The following is a 21996-nucleotide window of genomic DNA, read 5'->3' as shown; positions in this document are numbered from 1 at the left end:
TTGATTTCTATGTGGACTGACCCCCTTGGTATCTGAACAGCCTCCATGTAGCCTGGAAGAGAAGGGGACAAAACCATTACAGACACAGCATAGAAGGAAAAAGTGTTTTTGTCTATCTAAAATCAAATCAAATTGTATTTGTCACATACGCTGAATACAACAGGTATTCCTTACCGTGAAATGCTTACTTACGAGTCCTTAAGCAACAATGCAGTTCAAAAAATTAATTTAAGAAAATATTAAATATTTAAACTAAAGTAAAAATTAAATAAAAAGTAACACAATAAAATAACAATAACGAGGCCATATACAGGGGATACCGGTACCGAGTCAATGTGCGGGGGTACGGTTAGTCAAGGTAATTTGTACATGTAGGTAGGGGTAAAGTGACTATGCATAGATAATAAACCGCTTGCCGTACCGGAAGCAGAGAGAACAGTCTATGACTTGGGTGACTGGAGTCTTTGACAATTTTTTGGGCCTTCCTGACACCGCCTAGTATAGAGGTCATGGATGGCAGGAAGGTTGATCCCAGTGATGTACCGGGCCCTACGCACTACCCTCTGTAGCGCATTATGGTCGGATGCCGAGCAGTTGCCATACCAGGCGGGGATGCAACCGGTCAGTATGCTATCGATGGTGCAGCTGTAGAACTTGTTAAGGATCTGGGGACCCATGCCAAATCTTTTCAGTCTCCTGACTGTTGTTGTGCCCTCTTCACGACTGTCTTGGTGTGTTTGGACCATGATAGTTTGTTGGTGATGTGGACACCTTTCGACCCGCTCCACTACAGCCCCATCAATGTGAATGGGGGCATGTTCGGCCCTCCTCTTCCTGTAGTTCACGATCAGCTCCTTTGTCTTGCTCACGTTGAGGGAGCGGTTGTTGTCCTGGCACCACACTGCCAGGTCTCTGACCTCCTCCTTATAGGCTGTCTCATCATTATCGGTGATCAGGCCTACCACCGTTGTGTCGTCAGCAAACTTAATGATGGTGTTGGAGTCGTGCTTGGTCACACAGTCGTGGATGAACAGGGAGTACAGGAGAGGACTAAGCATGCACCCCTGAGGGGCCCCAGTGTTGAGGATCAGCGCGCAGATGTGTTGTTGCCTACTCTTACCACCTGGGGGCTGCCCTTCAGGAAGTCCAGGATCCAGTTGCAGAGGGAGGTGTTTAGTCCCAGGGTCCTTAGCTTAGTGATGAGCTATGTGGGCACTATGGTGTTGAATGCCGAGCTGTAGTCAATGAACAGCATTCTCACATAGGTGTTCCTTTTGTCCAGGTGGGAAAGAGCAGTGTGGAGTGCGATTGAGATTGCGTCATCTGTGGATCTGTTGGGGCGGTATGCAAATTGGAATGGGTCTAATGTTTCCGGGATGATGGTGTTGATGTGAGCCATGACCAGCCTTTCAAAGTACTTCATGACTACCAAAGTGAGTGCTACAGGGCGGTTGTCATTTAGGCAGGTTACCTTCGCTTTCTTGGACTATGGTGGTCAGCTTGAAACATGTAGGTATTACAGACTCGGTCCGGGAGAGGTTGAAGATGTCAGTGAAGACACCTGCCAGTTGGTCCGCGCATGCTCTGAGTACACGTCCTGGTAATCCGTATAGCCCCGCGGCCTTGTGAATGTTGACCTGTTTAAAGGTCTTGCTCACGTCGGCTACGGAGTTGTCCGGAACAGCTGGTGCTTTCATGCATGCTTCAGTGTTGCTTGCCTCGAAGCGAGCATAAAAAGCATTCCAATAGCTGTTTCCTGTTTCCGGTCACAACTTGCAGACTTGTTTACGCTGCTGTGCGTTTTGTTGCCGATCTTACTTTGCTACCTGACGGTTTTTTACTTTTTTATTACCGTATATTTTTACTTTTTCCCTCACTCAACTTTTTTCATTCAACCTTTTCACCCCGGAGGTTTTATCTGGACATGGTTCGTCAGGACTTCAAACAGCCGAAGCTAAGTAACATTAACATGATGCCTTCTAATTGCAGTCGTTGTACTTATAATATACAGGAGAACAATCGCCTTACGGCAAGGATAGCTGTGCTGCAAGCCCAGCTTCAGACGCGATCGTTAGGCAAGGGTAATTTCAGTGTAGGAAAGGATGAAACAGCGTCTGTGCCACCAGTAAGTACAGATAGTAACGTTAGTATAAACCCCCCTCGCACGGTCCCCGCAGCTGGACATCTTTCTCATGGCTTCTGGAGGGAAACGCTGTAGGAATGCTCAACCGGTGTCGCTTATTCAGCCGACAGAAACTTTCAACCGGTTCTCCCCATTAAGCGAGTCGGAGTCGGAGGCCGAGACTTCTCTGGTCTCTACTCCTCCCGTTGTGGGGTCTGAGACGCCGACGGCTCCCACCATTAGCTCTGACAAATTGAAAACCCTAGTCATTGGCGACTCCATTACCCACAGTATTAGACTTAAAACTAATCATCCAGCGATCATACACTGTTTACCAGGGGGCAGGGCTACCGACGTTAAGGCTAATCTAAAGACGGTGCTGGCTAAAGCTAAAACTGGCGAGTGTAGAGAGTATAGAGATATTGTTATCCACGTCGGCACCAACGATGTTAGGATGAAACAGTCAGAGGTCACCAAGCGCAACATAGCTTCAGCGTGTAAATCAGCTAGAAAGATCTGTCGGCATCGATTAATTGTCTCTGGCCCCCTCCCAGTTAGGGGGAGTGATGAGCTCTACAGCAGAGTCTCACAACTCAATCGCTGGTTGAAAACTGTTTTCTGCCCCTCCCAAAAGATAGAATTTGTAGATAATTGGCCCTCTTTCTGGGACTCACCCACAAACAGGACCAAGCCTGGCCTGTTGCGGAGTGACGGACTCCATCCTAGCTGGAGGGGTGCTCTCATCTTATCTACGAACATAGACAGGGCTCTAACTCCTCTAGCTCCACAATGAAATAGGGTGCAGGCCAGGCAGCAGGCTGTTAGCCAGCCTGCCAGCTTAGTGGAGTCTGCCACTAGCACAGTCAGCGTAGTCAGCTCAGCTTTCCCCATTGAGACCGTGTCTGTGCCTCGATCTAGGTTGGGCAAAATAAAAAATGGCGGTGTTCGCTTTAGCAATCTCACTAGTATAAAGACCTCCTCCATTCCTGCCATTATTGAAAGAGATTGTGATACCTCACATCTCAAAATTGGGTTACTTAATGTTAGATCCCTCACTTCCAAGGCAGTTATAGTCAATGAACTAATCACTGATAATAATCTTGATGTGATTGGCCTGACTGAAACATGGCTTAAGCCTGATGAATTTACTGTGTTAAATGAGGCCTCACCCCCTGGTTACACTAGTAACCATACCCCCCGTGCATCCGGCAAAGGCGGAGGTGTTGCTAACATTTACGATAGCAAATTTCAATTTACAAAAAAAAAAACAATGACGTTTTTGTCTTTTGAGCTTCTAGTCATGAAATCTATGCAGCCTACTCACTCACCTTTTATAGCTACTGTTTACAGGCCTCCTGGGCCATATGCAGTGTTCCTCACTGAGTTCCCTGAATTCCTATCGGATCTTGTAGTCATAGCAGATAATATTCAAATTTTTGGTGACTTTAACATTCACATGGAAAAGTCCACAGACCCACTCCAAAAGGCTTTCGGAGCCATCATCAACTCAGTGGGTTTTGTCCAGCATGTCTCTGGACCTACTCACTGCCACAGTCATACTCTGGACCTAGTTTTGTCCCATGGAATAAATGTTGTGGATCTTAATGTTTTTCCTCATAATCCTGGACTATCGGACCACCATTTTATTACGTTTGCAATTGCAACAAATAATCTCCTCAGACCCCAACCAAGGAGCATTAAAAGTCGTGCTATAAATTCTCAGACAACCCAAAGATTCCTTGATGCCCTTCCAGACTGCCTCTGCCTACCCAAGGACGTCAGAGGACAAAAATCAGTTAACCACCTAACCGAGGAACTCAATTTAATCTTGCGCAATACCCTAGATGCAGTTGCACCCCTAAAAACTAAAAACATCTGTCATAAGAAACTAGCTCCCTGGTATACAGAAAATACACGAGCTCTGAAGCAAGCTTCCAGAAAATTGGAACGGAAATGGCGCCACACCAAACTGGAAGTCTTCCGACTAGCTTGGAAAGACAGTACCGTGCAGTATCGAAGAGCCCTCACTGCTGCTCGATCATCCTATTTTTCCAACTTAATTGAGGAAAATAAGAACAATCCGAAATTTCTTTTTGATACTGTCGCAAAGCTAACTAAAAAGCAGCCTTCGCAAATGGAGGATGGCTTTCACTTCAGCAGTAATAAATTTATGAACTTCTTTGAGGAAAAGATCATGATCATTAGAAAGCAAATTACAGACTCCTCTTTAAATCTGGGTATTCCTCCAAAGCTCCATTGTCCTGAGTCTACACAACTCTGCCAGGACCTAGGATCAAGGGAGATACTAAAGTGTTTAGTACTATATCTCTTGACACAATGATGAAAATAATCATGGCCTCCAAACCCTCAAGCTGCATACTGGACCCTATTCCAACTAAACTACTGAAAGAGCTGCTTCCTGTGCTTGGCCCTCCTATGTTGAACATAATAAACGGCTCTCTATCCACCGGATGTGTACCAAGCTCACTAAAAGTGGCAGTAATAAAGCCTCTCTTGAAAAAGCCGAATCTTGATCCAGAAATTATAAAAACTATCGGCCTATATTGAATCTTCCATTCCTCTCAAAAATTTTAGAAAAAGCTGTTGCACAGCAACTCACTGCCTTCCTGAAGACAAACAATGTATACGAAACGCTTCAGTCTGGTTTTAGACCCCATCATAGCACTGAGACTGCACTTGTGAAGGTGGTAAATGACCTTTTAATGACGTCAGACCGAGGCTCTGCATCTGTCCTCGTGCTCCTAGATCTTAGTGCCGCTTTTGATACCATCGATCACCACATTCTTTTGGAGAGATTGGAAACCCAAATTGGTCTACATGGACAAGTTCTGGCCTGGTTTAGATCTTATCTGTCGGGAAAGATATCAGTTTGTCTCTGTGAATGGTTTGTCTTCTGACAAATCAATTGTAAATTTCGATGTTCCTCAAGGTTCCGTTTTAGGACCACTATTGTTTTCACTATATATTTTACCTCTTGGGGATGTCATTCGAAAACATAATGTTAAATTTCACTGCTATGCGGACGACACACAGCTGTACATTTCAATGAAACATGGTGAAGCCCCAAAATTGCCCTCGCTAGAAGCCTGTGTTTCAGACATAAAGAAGTGGATGGCTGCAAACTTTCTACTTTTAAACTCGGACAAAACAGAGATGCTTGTTCTAGGTCCCAAGAAACAAAGAGATCTTCTGTTGAATCTGACAATTAATCTGGATGGTTGTACAGTCGTCTCAAATAAAACTGTGAAGGACCTCGGCGTTACTCTGGACCCTGATCTCTCTTTTGAAGAACATAGCAAGACTGTTTCAAGGACAGCTTTTTTCCATCTACGTAACGTTGCAAAAATCAGAAATTTTCTGTCCAAAAATGACGCAGAAAAATGTATCCATGCTTTTGTTACTTCTAGGCTGGACTAATGCAATGCTCTACTTTCCGGCTACCCGGATAAAGCACTAAATAAACTTCAGTTAGTGCTAAATACGGCTGCTAGAATCCTGACAAGAACCAAAAAATTTGATCATATTACTCCAGTGCTAGCCTCCCTACACTGGCTTCCTGTTAAGGCAAGGGCTGATTTCAAGGTTTTACTGCTAACCTACAAAGCATTACATGGGCTTGCTCCTACCTATCTTTCCGATTTGGTCCTGCCGTACATACCTACACGTACGCTACGGTCACAAGACGCAGGCCTCCTAATTGTCCCTAGAATTTCTAAGCAAACGGCTGGAGGTAGGGCTTTCTCCTATAGAGCTCCATTTTTATGGAATGGTCTGCCTACAAATGTGAGAGACGGAGACTCAGTCTCAACCTTTAAGTCTTTACTGAAGACTTATCTCTTCAGTAGGTCCTATGATTAAGTATAGTCTGGCCCAGGAGTGTGAAGGTGAACGGAAAGGCTGGAGCAACGAACCGCCCTTGCTGTCTCTGCCTTGCCGGTTCCCCTCTTTCCACTGGGATTCTCTGCCTCTAACCCTTTTACAGGGGCTGAGTCACTGGCTTACTGGTGTTCTTCCATGCCGTCCATGGGAGGGGTGCTTCACTTGAGTGGGTTGAGTCACTGACGTGGTCTTCCTGTCTGGGTTGGTGCCCCCCCTTGGGTTGTGCCATGGCGGAGATCGTTGTGGGCTATACTCGGCCTTGTCTTAGGACGGTAAGTTGGTGGTTGGAGACATCCCTCTAGTGGTGTGGGGGCTGTGCTTTGGCAAAGTGGGTGGGGTTATATCCTGCCTGTTTGGCCCTGTCCGGGGTATCATCGGATGGGGCCACAGTGTCTTCTGATCCCTCCTGTCTCAGCCTCCAGTATTTATGCTGCAGTAGTTTATGTGTCGGGGGGCTAGGGTCAGTCTGTTACATCTGGAGTATTTCTCTTGTCTTATCCGGTGTCCTGTGTGAATTTAAATATGCTCTCTCTAATTCTCTCTTACTCTCTTTCTGTCTTTCTCTCGGAGGACCTGAGCCCTAGGACCATGCCTCAGGACTACCTGGTATGATGACTCCTTGCTGTCCCCAGTCCACCTGGCCGTGCTGCTGCTCCAGTTTCAACTGTTCTGCCTGCGGCTATGGAACCCTGACCTGTTCACCGGACGTGCTTGTTGCACCCTCGACAACTACTATGATTATTATTATTTGACCATGCTGGTCATTTATGAACATTTTAACATTTTAACATCTTGACCATGTTCTGTTATAATATCCACCCTGCACAGCCAGAAGAGGACTGGCCACCCCTCATAGCCTGGTTCCTCTCTAGGTTTCTTCCTAGGTTTTTGGCCTTTCTAGGGAGTTTTTCCTAGGGAGTTTTTCCTAGCCACCGTGCTTCTTTCACATGCTTTGCTTGCTGTTTGGGGTTTTAGGCTGGGTTTCTGTACAGCACTTTGAGATATCAGCTGATGTACGAAGGGCTATATAAAAATAAATTTGATTTGAAATTTGATTTGATTTAGCTCGTCTGGTTAGCTGGCTTCACTATGCAGCTTGCGGCTGTATTTCTCTTTGTAGTCCGTAAAAGTTTGCAAGCCCTGCCACATCCAACGAGCGTCAAAGCTGGTGTAGTAGAATTCAATCTTAGTTCTGTATTGATGCTTTGCATGTTTGATGGTTTGTCTGAGGGCAGAGCGGGAAGCCATATCTTCAGTAGTCTTGAACCCAGAGCCAGAATGAAGCCATATCTCCACTAGTCTTGGACCCGGAACCACAGTGAAGCCATATCTCCAGTAGTCTTGGAGCCAGAGCCAGGATGATGCCATATCTCAACTAGTCTAGGACCCAGTGCCAGGATGAAACCATATCTCCACTCTGAGTTCTTCATTTGATGATGTAGTTAATGTGAATATATTATTCTTCCATTTATGTTTGACAACATGTTTCTCAACTCCCAAAAACATATGCTTTATCATTGGGTGACAAAGGGGGGAAAGATTTCCATGAAAAATTAAGTGTTTTGGCTACAGTGCTCTTTTGGCCCTTGGACAGGGCTGCTCTGCCAAAAATTGTTTTCACCTTGCTTTTCTGCATGGGGATGTGACTCCCGGAAAGTGATTACAAATGTGCAGTGTTTGGCAGCTTTCAGATCGCACAGAGTAGTGGACACTCTCAGAAACATAATTTACTCTTCTCTATACACTCCTGTCTTGTCTCCACTATAAACTCTTCTTCTCTACTCCTGTCTTCTGTACACTATAAACTCTTCTTCTCTTCTCTCCTCCTGTCTTCTGTACACTATAAACTCTTCTTCTCTACTCCTGTCTTCTGTACACTATAAACTCTTCTTCTCTTCTCTACTCCTGTCTTCTGTACACTATAAACTCTTCTTCTCTACTCCTGTCTTCTCTGCACTATAAACTCTTCTTCTCTTCTCAACCCCTAACTTCTGTACACTATAAACTCTTCTTCTCTTCCCTACTCCTGTCTTCTGTACACTATAAACGCTTCTTCTCTTCTCTACGCTTCTCTTCTTTACACAATACACTCCCTTTTTCTTTGTATGGAACTGAACTTTTTAAGGTATAGGGGGCAGTATTTTCATTTTCTGATGAAAAGCGTGCCCAGAGTAAACTGCCTAATACTCGGGCCCAGAGTCAAATATTTGCATATTATTAGTAGATTTGGATAGAAAACACTCTGAAGTTTCTAAAACTGTTTGAATGATGTCTATGAGTATAACAGAACTCATATAGCAGGCAAAAACCTGAGAAAAATCCAACCAGGAAGTGGGAAATCTGAGAATTGTAGTTCTTCTTTTGAATCCCTATCGAAACTACAGTGTCTGTGGGGTCACGTTGCACTTACTAAGGCTTCCATTGGCTGTCAACAGCCTTTAGAAACGTGTTTCATCCTTCTCCTGTTACTGGGCAGAAAATAGGAGCTCAGTCAAAGAGTGGACTGCCTGGGACCAGTGAGTTGTTTAATGCGCAGGCACATTTGGCGCACCGCTCCTTCTTTTTCCTCTGTAATAAATACGCCATTGTCCGGTTGGAAAATTATCGACATTTTATGTTAAAAAGACCCTAAGGATTGATTGTAAACAACGTTTGACATGTTTCTACGAACGGTAATGGAACTATTTGACTTTTCGTGTCTGGATTTACGCTCGCGCGTTATGCCTTTGGATAGTGATCTGAACACACAAACAAAACAGAGGTATTTGGACATAAATATGGAGTATTTCGAACAAAAAAACATTTATTGTGGAAGTAGGAGTCCTGGGAGTGCATTCTGACAAAGATCAGCAACGATTAGAGAATATTTATAATACTAATTCTGAGTTTAGTTGACCCCAGAACTTGGCGGGTATCTGTATAGCTTGCTTTGATGGCTGAGCTATGTACTCAGAATATTGAAAAATGTGCTTTCTCCATAAAGCTATTTTAAAATCGGACACAGCGGTTGCATTAAGGAGAAGTATATCTATAATTCTTTCAATAACTGTTGTAAATTTTATCAACGTATTTTTGTAAATTGATCTGCTCATTCACAGGAAGTTTTGGTGGGAATACATTTTCTGAACATCACGCACCAATGTACAATGGGGTTTTTGGATATAAATATGAACTTTATCGAGCAAAACATACATGTATTGTGTAACATGAAGTCCTATGAGTGCCATCTGATGAAGATCATCAAAGGTTAGTGAATATTCTAGCTGTATTTTTGGTTTTTGTGATGCATGTCCTTGCTTGGAAAATGGCTGTGGTTTTTCTTGTAAAGTTTATGTCCTAACATAATCTAATTTTATGCTTTCGCCGTAGAGCCTTTCTGAAATCGGACAATGTGGTTAGATTAACGAGAAGTTTATCTTTAAAATGGTGTAAAATAGTTAATTGTTTGAGAAAATGAAATTATGAGATTTTTGCTGTTTTGTATTTCGCGCCATGCTATTTCACTGGCTGTTGAATAGTGTCCCACCTAGCCCATATAAGTTAAACATTTGCACACCTGAAGTAAGGAGCCCTATTAGGTTCTGTCCCCAGCCTGGGTCTTACCTCCTCTGGGCAGAGAGTCATTGAACAGTCCCTCTGTGGCCTCACAGGTGCTGCCGTCCCCTCCACACACCCGACAGCGGTCCTCCTTGGCGTCTGAGCTCAGGATGTTGTCACAGCCTACGTGCTGAGAGAAGAGACATGGTACCATGTTATATTACATCAAGTACAACTTACAGTATACCATAATAATACTGTTTAATAATACCATAATAATATCATAGTAATAAAGACAAGTGCTAAAGAAATGACTTTATGTCTGTGGAAGCTGCATGGAGCAGCAGTTTTACGTAAATTAAAATGCTGACTCATGATTTGATAGTACCTGGGTACTACCAACAGTACAATTACAGTAGGATGAGAAGGTCAGACTGACATATAGCCAGTCTCTTTAGAGAGTTACAGTAAAGTAAGTATTTCAGCATTTTATAGACTCTGTTTTAACATAATTGAGACTCTATAATGTGATGGGGGAATTATGGGTGTCAACTTAAAAACACGAGAGAAAAAGACATTCTCACAGACATCCCTCACAATCACTCTTTGCCTCTTTCTCTGTCACTCTGTCTGTCTCTGTTTCTGTATGATATGTCAGATTAAATAATAAAGACAAACACAAATGTCAAGTTCAATAGCCATGTTCAAGTATTGTACATGTCCCTACATACAGGGTCCGGGGAGCAGCCCAGCTAGTTGATTACCTATCAACTAGACTCCGTAACATCATCCTTTTCAATAGAAAGTGCAAACATAACAGTATAACATTACGTTTTTAACACTCAAGTCATAACAAATGAAAATGAATTACATTTTCTTTTTACTTCAGTTGTCGTCTTCCTCTTTTCTTTAAACTATTGTTTTTATGTAACAGAGGACAGGTTAACACAGTCACTTCCTTACAGCGCAAGCCTGTCCGGTGGCTTCCACAGCCGAACCACCTGTGAGTAAGTATGGGCTCTGACAGGGGTAGGTCAAGGGTCACGAGCTGGAGAGCCTGGTGAGGTAGAAGCCTCACCCTCAGTTGGCTCGTGTCTCAATTCTGCACCCCTTGGATCTAGGCCTGGACTGTGATCCAGCTCATCTAGGTGAGTGTATGGTGTGTTCTGGTTTGTCTGCTCTGCTAAGCGCAGATCCACCTGACTCCAACGATAGAGGGAGCCACCGACATCCACCAGGTAAGAATGTGGTGCAACTCAGAGTGGTCTCCCGGCAGTGGTTTCATCCTTGTCGTTTCACCTCCAGTTCTGGTAGGTCTCAAGCAGTCCGGTCGTAGAAGCACTTAGCGAGCTGCTTTCTGTGACGCAGTTTGTCCGTGACGCCAACCATGACGCAGAGCTCAAGTAGCTTGTTGGCTACAGGGATGGTAGTCTTCAGACATCGGGACAGAAGGCGTTCTTTCCAGGGGTCATTTCCGTCACGCAAGGCCCTACATAACAGGTTTCTATCAGGGGTCGTTGCTATCATGCAAGGCCCTGCGTAACAGGTTTCTATCAGGGGTCGTTGCTATCATGCAAGGCCCTGCGTAACAGGTTTATATCAGTGGTCGTTGCTGTCACGCAAGGCCCTGCGTAACAGGTTTCTATCAGGGGTCATTGCTGTCATGCAAGGCCCTGTGTAACAGGTTTCTTGCAATCTTGACAGCTGACTCTGTCTTGCCATTTGCCTTTGGGTGCCTTGAAGAGGAGATCACGTGGTCAAACTCCCATTCTGAGGCGAAACACTTGAACTGTGCAGTGAATTGTGGGCCATTGTCTGTGATGACCTTGACAGGCTGACCTCGCCTTGCAAACTGCTTTATGACCGTCTTTATGACCGTCTCTGCAAACAAGTCAGGGAGCAGTTCAATTTTCCAAAAGTCAGAGTAGTGATCAACGATGAGAAGTCCTTTCGCTTGTGGCTGAATAAGTCCATGCCGATGATTTGCCAGGCCCTTGTGGGCCATCTGACATCATGGTTTCCTTTTGCTGTTCATGAGCGTACTCGCTGCATGTGGTACAGCTGCTGACAAAGTCTTTAATTTCTGCTTGCATGTTTGACCAGTATAATGTTTTGCGTGCCTGGCGGTAGCACCTCCAATGTGACTGGAGTGCATGCGGTAAACATCTCTGGATGTGGTGATATGGAGATAATGACCTTCTGATCTCTGAACAAGATGCCATTTTGCACGCTGATCTCGTCTCGAAAGGTCCATTATTCTCTCGCTGTGAAAGGTGTCTCCTCCTTCAGTATGGCCAACCTGTGAGAACCATGGACTTCAGTGACTGCAGGTGTTCGGGCTTGTCAGTGTGTTGTCTGATCTGGGCTAGGCGGTGATCTGTGATGTTCAAGTAGTCTGCCTGATTGATCTGTTGAACATCTTGTTGTTCCTGCTGTAGCAAACAGATGGCATGTCACTGATAGGCAGTGCCTCTGCTTGTACATTGTGCTGTTGCCCTGCTCAGTGTGTCGCTGATGTACATCTCTGGTCCCGGCTTGTAGATGACCTTCAGGCTGTAATTTTGCAGAGTCAGGAGCATGCTTTGAAGCATCTTGGGCTCGTTGAGGAGAGGTTTACTGAATATGGCAATGGTTTGTGGTCAGTTTCAGCTGTGACCATATAAGTAGTGATGGAAGCACTGGCAGGAGAATAGACAATGCTGAGGCACTCTTTCTCAATTTGTGCATAGTTTCGTTTGGTGGGGCTGAGCACTCTCGAGGCAAATGCAACGGGCTGGCCTTCCTGCCTAAGGCAGCATCCAAGTCCACTTTGCCTGGAGTCGCTCTGGATTGTGACAGGCTTCATAACGTCGTAGTAGCGCAACACAGGCATGGATGAAGCCAGAGATTTAATCTCCTGCACTGTGGCCTCGTGTTTGGATAGCCAGTGCCATGGTGTGTCTTAGTCCAGCAGCCGGCGCAGAGGCTCACAGACTGCTGATAGGTGTGCCGATGAGACGCTGCACTCCTTTTGCATCAGACGGGTTTGGCGTGTTGAGGATCGCTCTGACTTTGTCTGGGTCCGGCTTCAGGCCTATGGCTGAGAGAATGTGGCCATGGAAGTGGACGTCTTTCACCTTGAGCTGCAGCTTCTTCAGGCCAAGGCGCAGCTTAACTGATCGGCAATGCTCCATCAGTGCCAGGAACATCACATCGTGGTTGCGTACTGCTTCTTTGTCTGTGTCACCGCAACCTACAATCAGGACATCATCAGCAATAGGTTCAATGTCCTTGAGCCCAGCCAGTAACTCGTGCTGCTTGTGTTGGTCTACCTCAGGCGCCTCGGAGACACCAAAGGGGAGCTTGGGTCAAAGTTTCCGACCACAAGGGGTTCAGAAGGTAGTCATGAAGCTGCTTTCTTCATCCAACTTACATTGCAGGAATGCATCTCGGGCATTCACCAAGGTGAAAACCCTGGCCTTGGGAAGCTTGTAGAGGACATCCTCCAGTGTCGGCATGATATAGTGGGAACGTTTCAGTTCTTGGTTCAGATGCTTTGGGTCGATGCAGACTCTCAGCTTCTCTGGCTTTTTTACTATGACCATATTGCTGATCCAGTCAGTTGGTTCAGTCACAGACGTCATGTGGCCATCGGCCTCATACTTGTCCAGCTAGGCCTTTACAGCCGCTTTCATTGCAATGGGCACATTACGAGAAGCACACTAGACTGGAGTGACACTGTCATCCAATTCAAAATGTACCTCTCAAGGTACTGATTCAACAGGTCTGTTGAATACATTGTCATATCTTCTGAGTAGTTGTTTTTTGGAGGGGGGGGGTCCATGTTGGACATGCTCCACAAACAGGTCATTTGGTACGGTGAACTGCATTAGTTCCAGGCGTTCACATGTATAGCCTCAGAGGAGAGGATGTTGACCAGCTTTTCACGATCTCAAACTCCAGCTTGTATTTGTGTCCCCGATTAACACATTCAGTTTCAAAGATGCCCATAAAGCTCATTAGCTCTCCTGAGTACAACTTTAGTCTAGTATCGCTGGGCAAGAGATGTTTGTCAGGTGCCAGATTGATTTTGTCTTTGTAGCTCATTACGTTGCACGTAGCACCGGAATCCAGTTGACTTTGTTGCAGCTTATTGTGTTATCGTAGCGTCACAAACAATTTCTTCCCTCTTGAGTGTACAATCCCAATGGATTCATACATGTAAATGACACTTTCACTGTTCTGAACAATGAGAGACATCATCAACACAGTGAATCTTGCCCTCACTCACCCTTCTTTTTCTTTGAGACACACTTTTGCAAAGTGATTATTAGTTCCACAAGCTCTGCATGGTTTTCCATAGGCAGGGCAGTGGTCTTTGCGTCTTGCGTGTGCATTTCCACAGTATTTTCATGCTATGGGGCTATCTGTGTTCGCCATTCGTGGTGAATTACTCTGCCTTGATTGGTTTTGTCTGAATGTTTGCCTGGCAACAGTGTGAACAGTCTCAGCCTCAGTGTGTGGGGTTTCCATTTATATTGCTCTCATTCTCATGTCAGTGATGACTTTGGCAGGGCGGCACATTTCAATGGCATTTACTAGAGGTCGACTGATTATGATTTTTCAACGCCGATACCAATACCGATTATTGGAGGACCAAAAAAAGCCGATATTTAGATATATATTTATAATAATGACAATTACAACAATACTGAAAGAACAATGAACACTTTTATTTTAACTTAATATAATACATCAATAAAATCAATTTAGTCTCAAATAAATAATGAAACATGTCCAATTTGGTTTAAATAATGCAAAAACAAAGTGTTGTAGAAGAAAGTAAAAGTGCAATATGTGCCATGTAAAAAATCTAACACTTAAGTTCCTTGCTCAGAACATGAGAACATATGAAAGCTGGTGGTTCCTTTTAACATGAGTCTTCAATATTCCCAGGTAAGAAGTTTTAGGTTGCAGTTATTATAGGACTATTTCTCTCTATACCATTTGTATTTCATATACCTTTGACTATTGGATGTTCTAATAGGTACTTTAGTATTGCCAGCCTAATCTCGGGAGTTGATAGGCTTGAAGTCATAAACATTCTTGAAGCATTGCGAAGAGCTGCTGGCAAACGCAGGAAAGTGCTGTTTGAATGAATGCTTACGAGCCTGGTGCTGCCTACCACCGCTCAGTCAGACTGCGCTATGAAATCATAGACTTAATTATGGTATAATAACAAACAGAAATACGAGCCTTAGGTCATTAATATGGTCAAATCCGGAAAGTATCATTTCGAAAACAAAACGTTTATTCTTTCAGTGAAATACGGAACCGTTCCGTATTCTATCTAACGGGTGGCATCCATAAGTCTAAATATTGCTGTTACATTGCACAAACTTCAATGTTATGTCATAATTATGTAAAATTCTGGCAAATTAGTTCGCAACGAGCCAGGCGGCCCAAACTGTTGCATATACCCTGACTCTGCGTGCAATGAACGCGAGAGAAGTGACACAATTTGCCTAGTTAATTTTGCTTGCTAACATGAATTTCTTTAACTAAATATGCAGGTTTAAAAAAATGTACTTCTGTGTATTGATTTTAAGAAAGGCATTGATGTTTATGGTCAGGTACATTCGTGCAACGATTGTGCTTTTTTCGCAAATGCGCTTTTGTTAAATCATCCCCCGTTTAGCGAAGTTGGCTGTCTTTGTTAGGAAGAAATGGTCTTCACACAGTTTGCAACGAGCCAGGCATCCCAAACTGCTGCATATACCCTGACTCTGTTGCACAGAATGCAAGACACAATTTCCCTAGTTAAAAGAAATTCATGTTAGCAGGCAATATTAACTAAATATGCAGGTTTAAAAATATATACTTGTGTATTGATTTTAAGAAAGGCGTTGATGTTTATGGTTAGGTACACATTGGTTCAACGACAGTGCTTTTTTCGCGAATGGGCTTGAAAAATCACCCGTTTGGCTAGGTAGGCTGTGATTCAATGATAAATTAACAGGCACCGCATCGATTATATGCAACGCAGGACAAGCTAGTTAAACTAGTAATATCATCAATACCATGTGTAGTTAACTAGTGATTATGTTAAGATTGATTTTTTTTTATAAGATGAGTTTAATGCTAGCTAGCACCTTACCTTGGTTCCTTGCTGCACTCGCATAACAGGTAGTCAGCCTGCCATGCAGGCTCCTCGTGGAGCGCAATGTAATCGGCCATAATCGGTGTCCAAAAATGACGATTACCGATTGTTATGAAAACTTGAAATCGGCCCTAATTAATCGGCCATTTCGATTAATCGGTCGACCTCTAGCATTTACTAATGTTAAGCTTCTCTCTCTTATTTGTGTCCTCATTTGCAATTCCCAGTACTATTTTGTCACGAATCAGTTCACCTTTCAATCCCCCATATTCACAAGTAGTGGATCTTTCTCTCAAACGGGTTACAAAGTTGTGTACTGACTCACCCTCTTCCTGTTTACAGCTTCCAAAAACGAATTCCCCAATGCATCCAGTATGGCCTTTGCATCACCCTGTTGTTGTGTTGCGTGGGTGTCACGTCCTGACCAGTAAAGGGGGTTATTTGTTATTGTAGTTTGGTCAGGGTGTGGCAGGGGGTGTTTGTTTTATGTGTTTCGGGGTTTTTGGTTTATGTTCTATGTTTGTATATTTCTATGTTTGTTCTAGTGTGTCTATTTCTATGTTTAAGTTTCTTGGGTTGACCTTCAATTGGAGGCAGCTGTTCCTCGTTGCCTCTAATTGAAGGTCCTATTTAGTAGGGGTGTTTTTTCCTGTGTTTTGTGGGTGGTTGTTTCCTGTTTTGTGTATGTTGCACCTGATGGGACTGTTTACGGTCGTTTTGTTGTTTGTTTGATTTTGAGTTAAATAAAAGTAAATATGAGCACATCACACGCCGCGCCTTGGTCCCCATTAGACGACCCACGTTACAGAACCACCCACCATGACTGGATCAAGTGGCGTGCCCGGGCAGAGATGGACACCTGGTCTGTATTGGAGTGGATGGAGAGGAGAAACTGGACTTGGGGGCAAGTTATTGAACGATATCGGAGCCTACCAGGGAAGAACAAGAGGCAGCCCCTCCAAAGAATGGGGTAGTTTGGCTGGGCCAGGGGTAAGCCCTGAGCAAACTCCCCGTGCTTATTGTGTCGAGCATGTGCCTGCTTCTCACACTCTCTCTCCGGTAAGCCTCCACAGTCCAGTACGTCCTGCTCCTCGCAATAGCCCTGAGGTGCGTGTTACTAGGCTGGCGCCTCCTAAGCCAACTCCACGCACCAGGCATTTAGTGCGCCTGCCCAGTCCAGTACATCCTGTTGCTGCTCCTCGCACTAGCCATGTGGTGCGTGTTACGGTTCTGGCGCCTCCAAAGCCAGTCCCACGCACCAGGCCTTTAGTGCGCCTGCCCAGTCCAGTACATCCTGTTGCTGCTCCTCGCACTAGCCATGTGGTGCGTGTTACGGTTCTGGCGCCTCCAAAGCCAGCCCCACGCACCAGGCCTTTAGTGCGCCTGCCCAGTCCAGTACATCCTGTTGCTGCTCCTCGCACTAGCCATGTGGTGCGTGTTACGGTTCTGGCGCCTCCAAAGCCAGCCCCACGCATCAGGCCTTTAGTGCGCCTGCCCAGTCCAGTACGTCCTGTTCCTGCTCCTCGCACCAGCCCTGTGGTGTGTGTCACTAGTCTGGCGCCTCCAAAGCCAGTCCCACGCATCAGGCCTTCAGTGCACAGTCCCCATCTAGAGCTTCCGGTGACAGTGCCCCGTCTAGAGCTTCCGGCGACAGTGCCCCGTCTAGAGCTTCCGGCGACGGCCCACAGTCCGGAACCGACAGAGACGGCCCACAGTCCGGAACCGACAGAGACGGCCCACAGTCCGGAACCGCCAGAGTCGCCCGCCAGTCCTGCGCAGCCAGAGTCGCCCGCCAGTCCTGCGCAGCCAGAGTCGCCCGCCAGTCGGGCACAGCCAGAGTCGCCCGCCAGTCCGGCGCAGCCAGAGTCGCCCCTCAGCCCAGAGCCTTCAGCGGTGGGCTACAGTCCTGAGTCTTCAGCAGGGGTGGACAGGTTAGAGTGGGGATTAAGCCCGGAGCCAGAGCCTCCTCCGTGGGGGGAGGTTTGGGAAGGGGGGGTGTAGCACAGGAACCGTCCCTTCCCACCCTCCCTTCCCTCCCTTTATTTGGGGTTAATTTTGTGTTTTTTGTTTGAGGTGCATACGGGGTCTGCACCTTTGGGGGGGGGGGGGGGGGGGGTACTGTCATGTCCTGACCAGTAAAGGGGGTTATTTGTTATTGTAGTTTGGTCAGGGCGTGGCAGGGGGTGTTTGTTTTATGTGTTTTGGGTTTTTGGTTTATGTTCTATGTTTGTATATTTCTATGTTTGTTCTAGTGTGTCTATTTCTATCTTTAAGTTTCTTGGGTTGACCTTCAATTGGAGGCAGCTGTTCCTCGTTGCCTCTAATTGAAGGTCCTATTTAGTAGGGGTGTTTTTTCCTGTGTATAACAAACGTAGTGGTTTTCGAGCTGATACCAAGTTTCTGTATGATATGTTAGATTAAATAATAAATACAGAGACAAATGTCAAGTTCAATAGCCATGTTCAAGTATTGTACAAGTCCCTACATACAGGGTCCGGGGAGCAGCCCAGCTAGTTGATTACCTATCAGCTAGACTCAACTAGAGTTTTATTTGTCACATGCGCCAAATACAACAGGTGCATGTACAACAGTGAAATGCTTACTTACAAGCCCTTAACCAACAATGCAGTTTTAAGAAAAATAAGTGTTAAGTAAAAAATAGATAAGAAAAAATAAAAATAATAAATAATTAAATTAGAAGCAGTAAAATAACAGGATCGAGGCTATCAGGGGGTACCAGTACAGATTCAATGTGCGGGGGCACCAGTTAGTTGAGGTAATTGAGGTAATATGTAGATGTACTGTAGGTAGAGTTAAAGTGACTATGCATAGATAATAAACAGAGAGTAGCAGCAGCATAACGGGGGGGGGTAAAAACAAAGGAGGGGGGGGGGGGTGACAATGCAAATAGTCTGAGTAGCCATTTGATTTGCTGTTCAGGAGACTTATGGCTTGGGGGTAGAAGCTGTTAAGAAGCCTTTTGGACCTAGACTTGGCGCTCTGGTACCACGTGCGGTAGCAGAGAGAACAGTCTATAACTAGGGTGGCTGGAGTCTTTGACAATTTTTAGGGCCTTCCTCTGATTTCTCTGCTCTATCTGTTCTCTCTCTCTTCTTAATCTCTCCATTTCTCTGCTCCATCCCTATCACATTTTTCTTTCTTTCAATTACTCATTGTTCTCTCTCCCCCTCTGTCTTTCTCCCAACACGTGTGTAGGCCTATACACATTATATTGAGCATTTCTGAGCAGCCTCCAAGCAGACAGTGTTCCAGAGGTTTATCACACCATGTCAGATACTCCATAAGACCAACTGCTGCTGAAATAAAAATACACCTTGGACTGTGACTAGGAATAAATGTGTCCCAGTGCTCTGCAGGAAGAAACCTCCAACACACACACACAGGCATAGACACACACACACACACAAACACAAAAACCCTAACTCATTGTTCTGTACAGTGTACACACACGGAACAAAGACAACATTAGGTCCCAGATCTCAGTAATAAACAGCGATTTTCAGATTACTCCTATCTCTCTCTCTCTCTCCCTCTCTCTCCTTGCACTCTCCATTGATGCAGATGTCCAGTGAGTCTAATCAACTCTAACACTGTGTGACTACAAACTGTACAAACTGAGTCAGAGGGTCAGGTTTCCTGGTCAGGAAAGCCTCATGGACAGTTCCATGACATTATGTTACAGTCATCTATTTTATTAGCTTGTTGGTTATAATGTAATAAGGTCATGTCCATGGTAGAGTGCTTATCCTATGGGTTAGTCAGCACCCACTGGTGGGCTCTGGGCCACAGGCTGTCTTATTTAGGGTCACACTGGCTGGATCCTGGCTGGAAGCAGCATGGGTCTGGTTGATCTTTGTCTTGTTGACTGGGGTGACTCACAGCACAAAGTGTGGGAACCAGAAGGGATAAAATATGCTATCTACAACCTAAAAGGAGGATTGGCTGAAAGCCGTGTCTCTTTGAAGAACCCTTTTGAGTTCCATGTATAACCCTTTAAACAGAGGGTTCTACATGGAAACCCTATAGAGTTCTACCTGGAAACAGAAAGGGTTATCCTATGGGGACAGCCGAAGAACCCTTTTCAAACCCTTTTTTCTACGAGTGTACTTTAAACAGACACTCTTATTTGGGGCAGTTTACAGTCATTGAACCTTGATGTAATTGATGTAATTTTACCACACTCAGGACACGCAGACAGACAGATAGATAGACACCCTTTCTCTTCCTTTCTCTCTCTCTCTGTCTCTGTCTGTCTCTGTCTCTCTCTTTTACGCCCACTATCTCTCTCTCTCACACTATCTCTCTCTCTCTCTCACCTTGCACTCTCCATTGATGCAGATGTCCAGTGAGTCGGCCTGGCAGCGTGTTCCATCGATGACAGCCGGGGAGCGCTCAGTGTAGAAGTTATATCCCTCCGCCAGACAGTTCAGAGCACACGGCTTCACACCACCTGGAGCACACAGGGCAGAGGTCACAAGGTCAAACGTAGTGGACATACTTCCACAGGGCAGGTGACAAGTCATGTACACGTAGTTATAAATACAGTAGGGAGAGTTCAGCAAAAACGGAATATATAATATATGCCATTTAGCAGACGCTTTTAACCAAAACGACTTATAGTCATGCATACATTTTACATATGCACCGGGGGAATCAAACCACAACCCTTGGCGGTGTAGGCACCATGTTTTACTGACTGAGCGACATTGACCACAAACTTAGAGTCATTAGAGACATTTGTCACAGAGACAGTAACCTGGGCCAACACCCACAAACAGGAAGTAGAGGGCCAAGACAGAAAACTATGGTTCAGCCAGAAGGATTACAGGTTCCCACATAAATTATAAGACATGTTCTATAACAGCTGATTCACATCATCCCCATCACGTGTGCCATGATGAGTGACATCAGTAGGAATTCATCTATCTACAGTATAAGAAAATGATTCTGTTTACTATATTGATTTAAAAAAGCACAGAATTCCTTTTGTGGTGTTAGTTGTGAGCTAGGAGTCCCAGGAGACCAAGCAAGGCCCGTGCTGAGCTGTGCTCCTCTGCTCTCCTCTAGAGCTTGTTGATAGTAATAAAGAGTTCTATTCGTCATGCCTAGATCTGATCCTGGACCTGGGGGCTGACGTCACTACAGCACTGTCACCGGGAGAGATAGCTGGGACTGCCAACATAAACCACCGTGACACACACACACAGCTACAAACGGGTGGAGAAGAACAGAGCGATGGAGTGGAGCGATGGATGGATTGACGCATTATTCCGATCTCACCTCCGGTGTAGGGCTTCCAGTTGTAGTATTTCCCACGGAACGGCAAACTGTCGAAGTCGGCACACTGCTTCTCACGGAAATCCCGGGATCCCGATGGACACGCCTGGAAAACAGCAAAACAAAAACAAAACGTTAGAATATGTCAGGGTAGTTTACAAAGCCTAGTTTAACTAACCTTAGCACAGTCTGTTGTCTGTAAAGACGTTCCAAAAACTGTGTGTGTGTGTGTGTGTGTGTGTGTGTGTGTGTGTGTGTGTGTGTGTGTGTGTGTGTGTGTGTGTGTGTGTGCGTGTGCGTGTGCGTGTGCGTGTGCGTGTGCGTGTGCGTATGTGAAAGCCAGCAGCACTTTCCCTCAGGACAAATAAAAACTCTGAGTGAGCTCAGGTCAAAGCTATATCTCACAGGCTGAAAGTAGAGCAGACTAAACAGGACTGAACCCCCCCCCGCACACTCACACACTACAGGCCTGAACCCAGCTGAAGGAAAGGGTGACCGACTTTCATTGCTACGCTGCATCAGATGGAGTGCTGCATCAGATGACCTGGCCTACACAATCACTCGACCTCAACCCAATTAAAAAGGTTTGGGATGAGTTGGACCGCAGAGTAAAGGAAAGCAGCCAACAAGTGCTCAGCATATGTGGGAACTCCTTCAAGACTGTTGGAAAAGGATTCCAGGTGATGCTGGTTGAGGGAATGCCAAGAGTGTGCAAAGCTGTCATCAAGGCAAAGGGTGGCTACTTTGAGAATCTCAAATATATTTTCATTTGTTTAACACTTTTTAGGTTACTGCATGATTCCATATGTGTTATTTCATAGTTTTGATGTCTTCACTATTATTCTACAATGTAGAAAATAGTAAAAATAAAGAAAAACACTTGAATGAGTAGGTGTGTCCAAACGTTTGACTGGTACTGTAGATCAATGTTTTTTCTGTGATCGAAACAACAATATATCAGCCCCTTTTCAATGCAACAAACCAAAAACAAATCTAACTT

The 21996-nt window shown here is 45.0% G+C and overlaps 1 protein-coding gene across 4 annotated transcripts in view; it reads right to left on the bottom strand.

Moving 5' to 3' along the window:
- The window catches only part of LOC106568319 (A disintegrin and metalloproteinase with thrombospondin motifs 6), a 190635-nt gene that overhangs the window by 41898 nt on the left and 126741 nt on the right, over positions 1 to 21996 (bottom strand). For all 4 annotated transcript variants that reach the window (XM_045692499.1, XM_045692496.1, XM_045692497.1 and 1 more), the window contains exons 15-18: positions 21000 to 21102; positions 20036 to 20169; positions 9626 to 9749; positions 1 to 52 (exon numbers count right to left, since the gene is read on the bottom strand). The exon at positions 1 to 52 is cut by the window's left edge and continues 29 nt beyond it. In XM_045692499.1, the coding sequence (XP_045548455.1) occupies positions 1 to 52; positions 9626 to 9749; positions 20036 to 20169; positions 21000 to 21102 (413 nt within the window). The remainder of the gene's footprint in view (positions 53 to 9625; positions 9750 to 20035; positions 20170 to 20999; positions 21103 to 21996) is intronic.

This window comes from Salmo salar, chromosome ssa13 (genome assembly GCF_905237065.1).
Source record: "Salmo salar chromosome ssa13, Ssal_v3.1, whole genome shotgun sequence".
In the NCBI taxonomy this organism is placed as follows: Eukaryota; Metazoa; Chordata; class Actinopteri; order Salmoniformes; family Salmonidae; genus Salmo; species Salmo salar.
The sequence above is the reverse complement of the archived record's forward strand: the minus strand, read 5'-3'. Positions and strand labels throughout refer to the sequence as shown.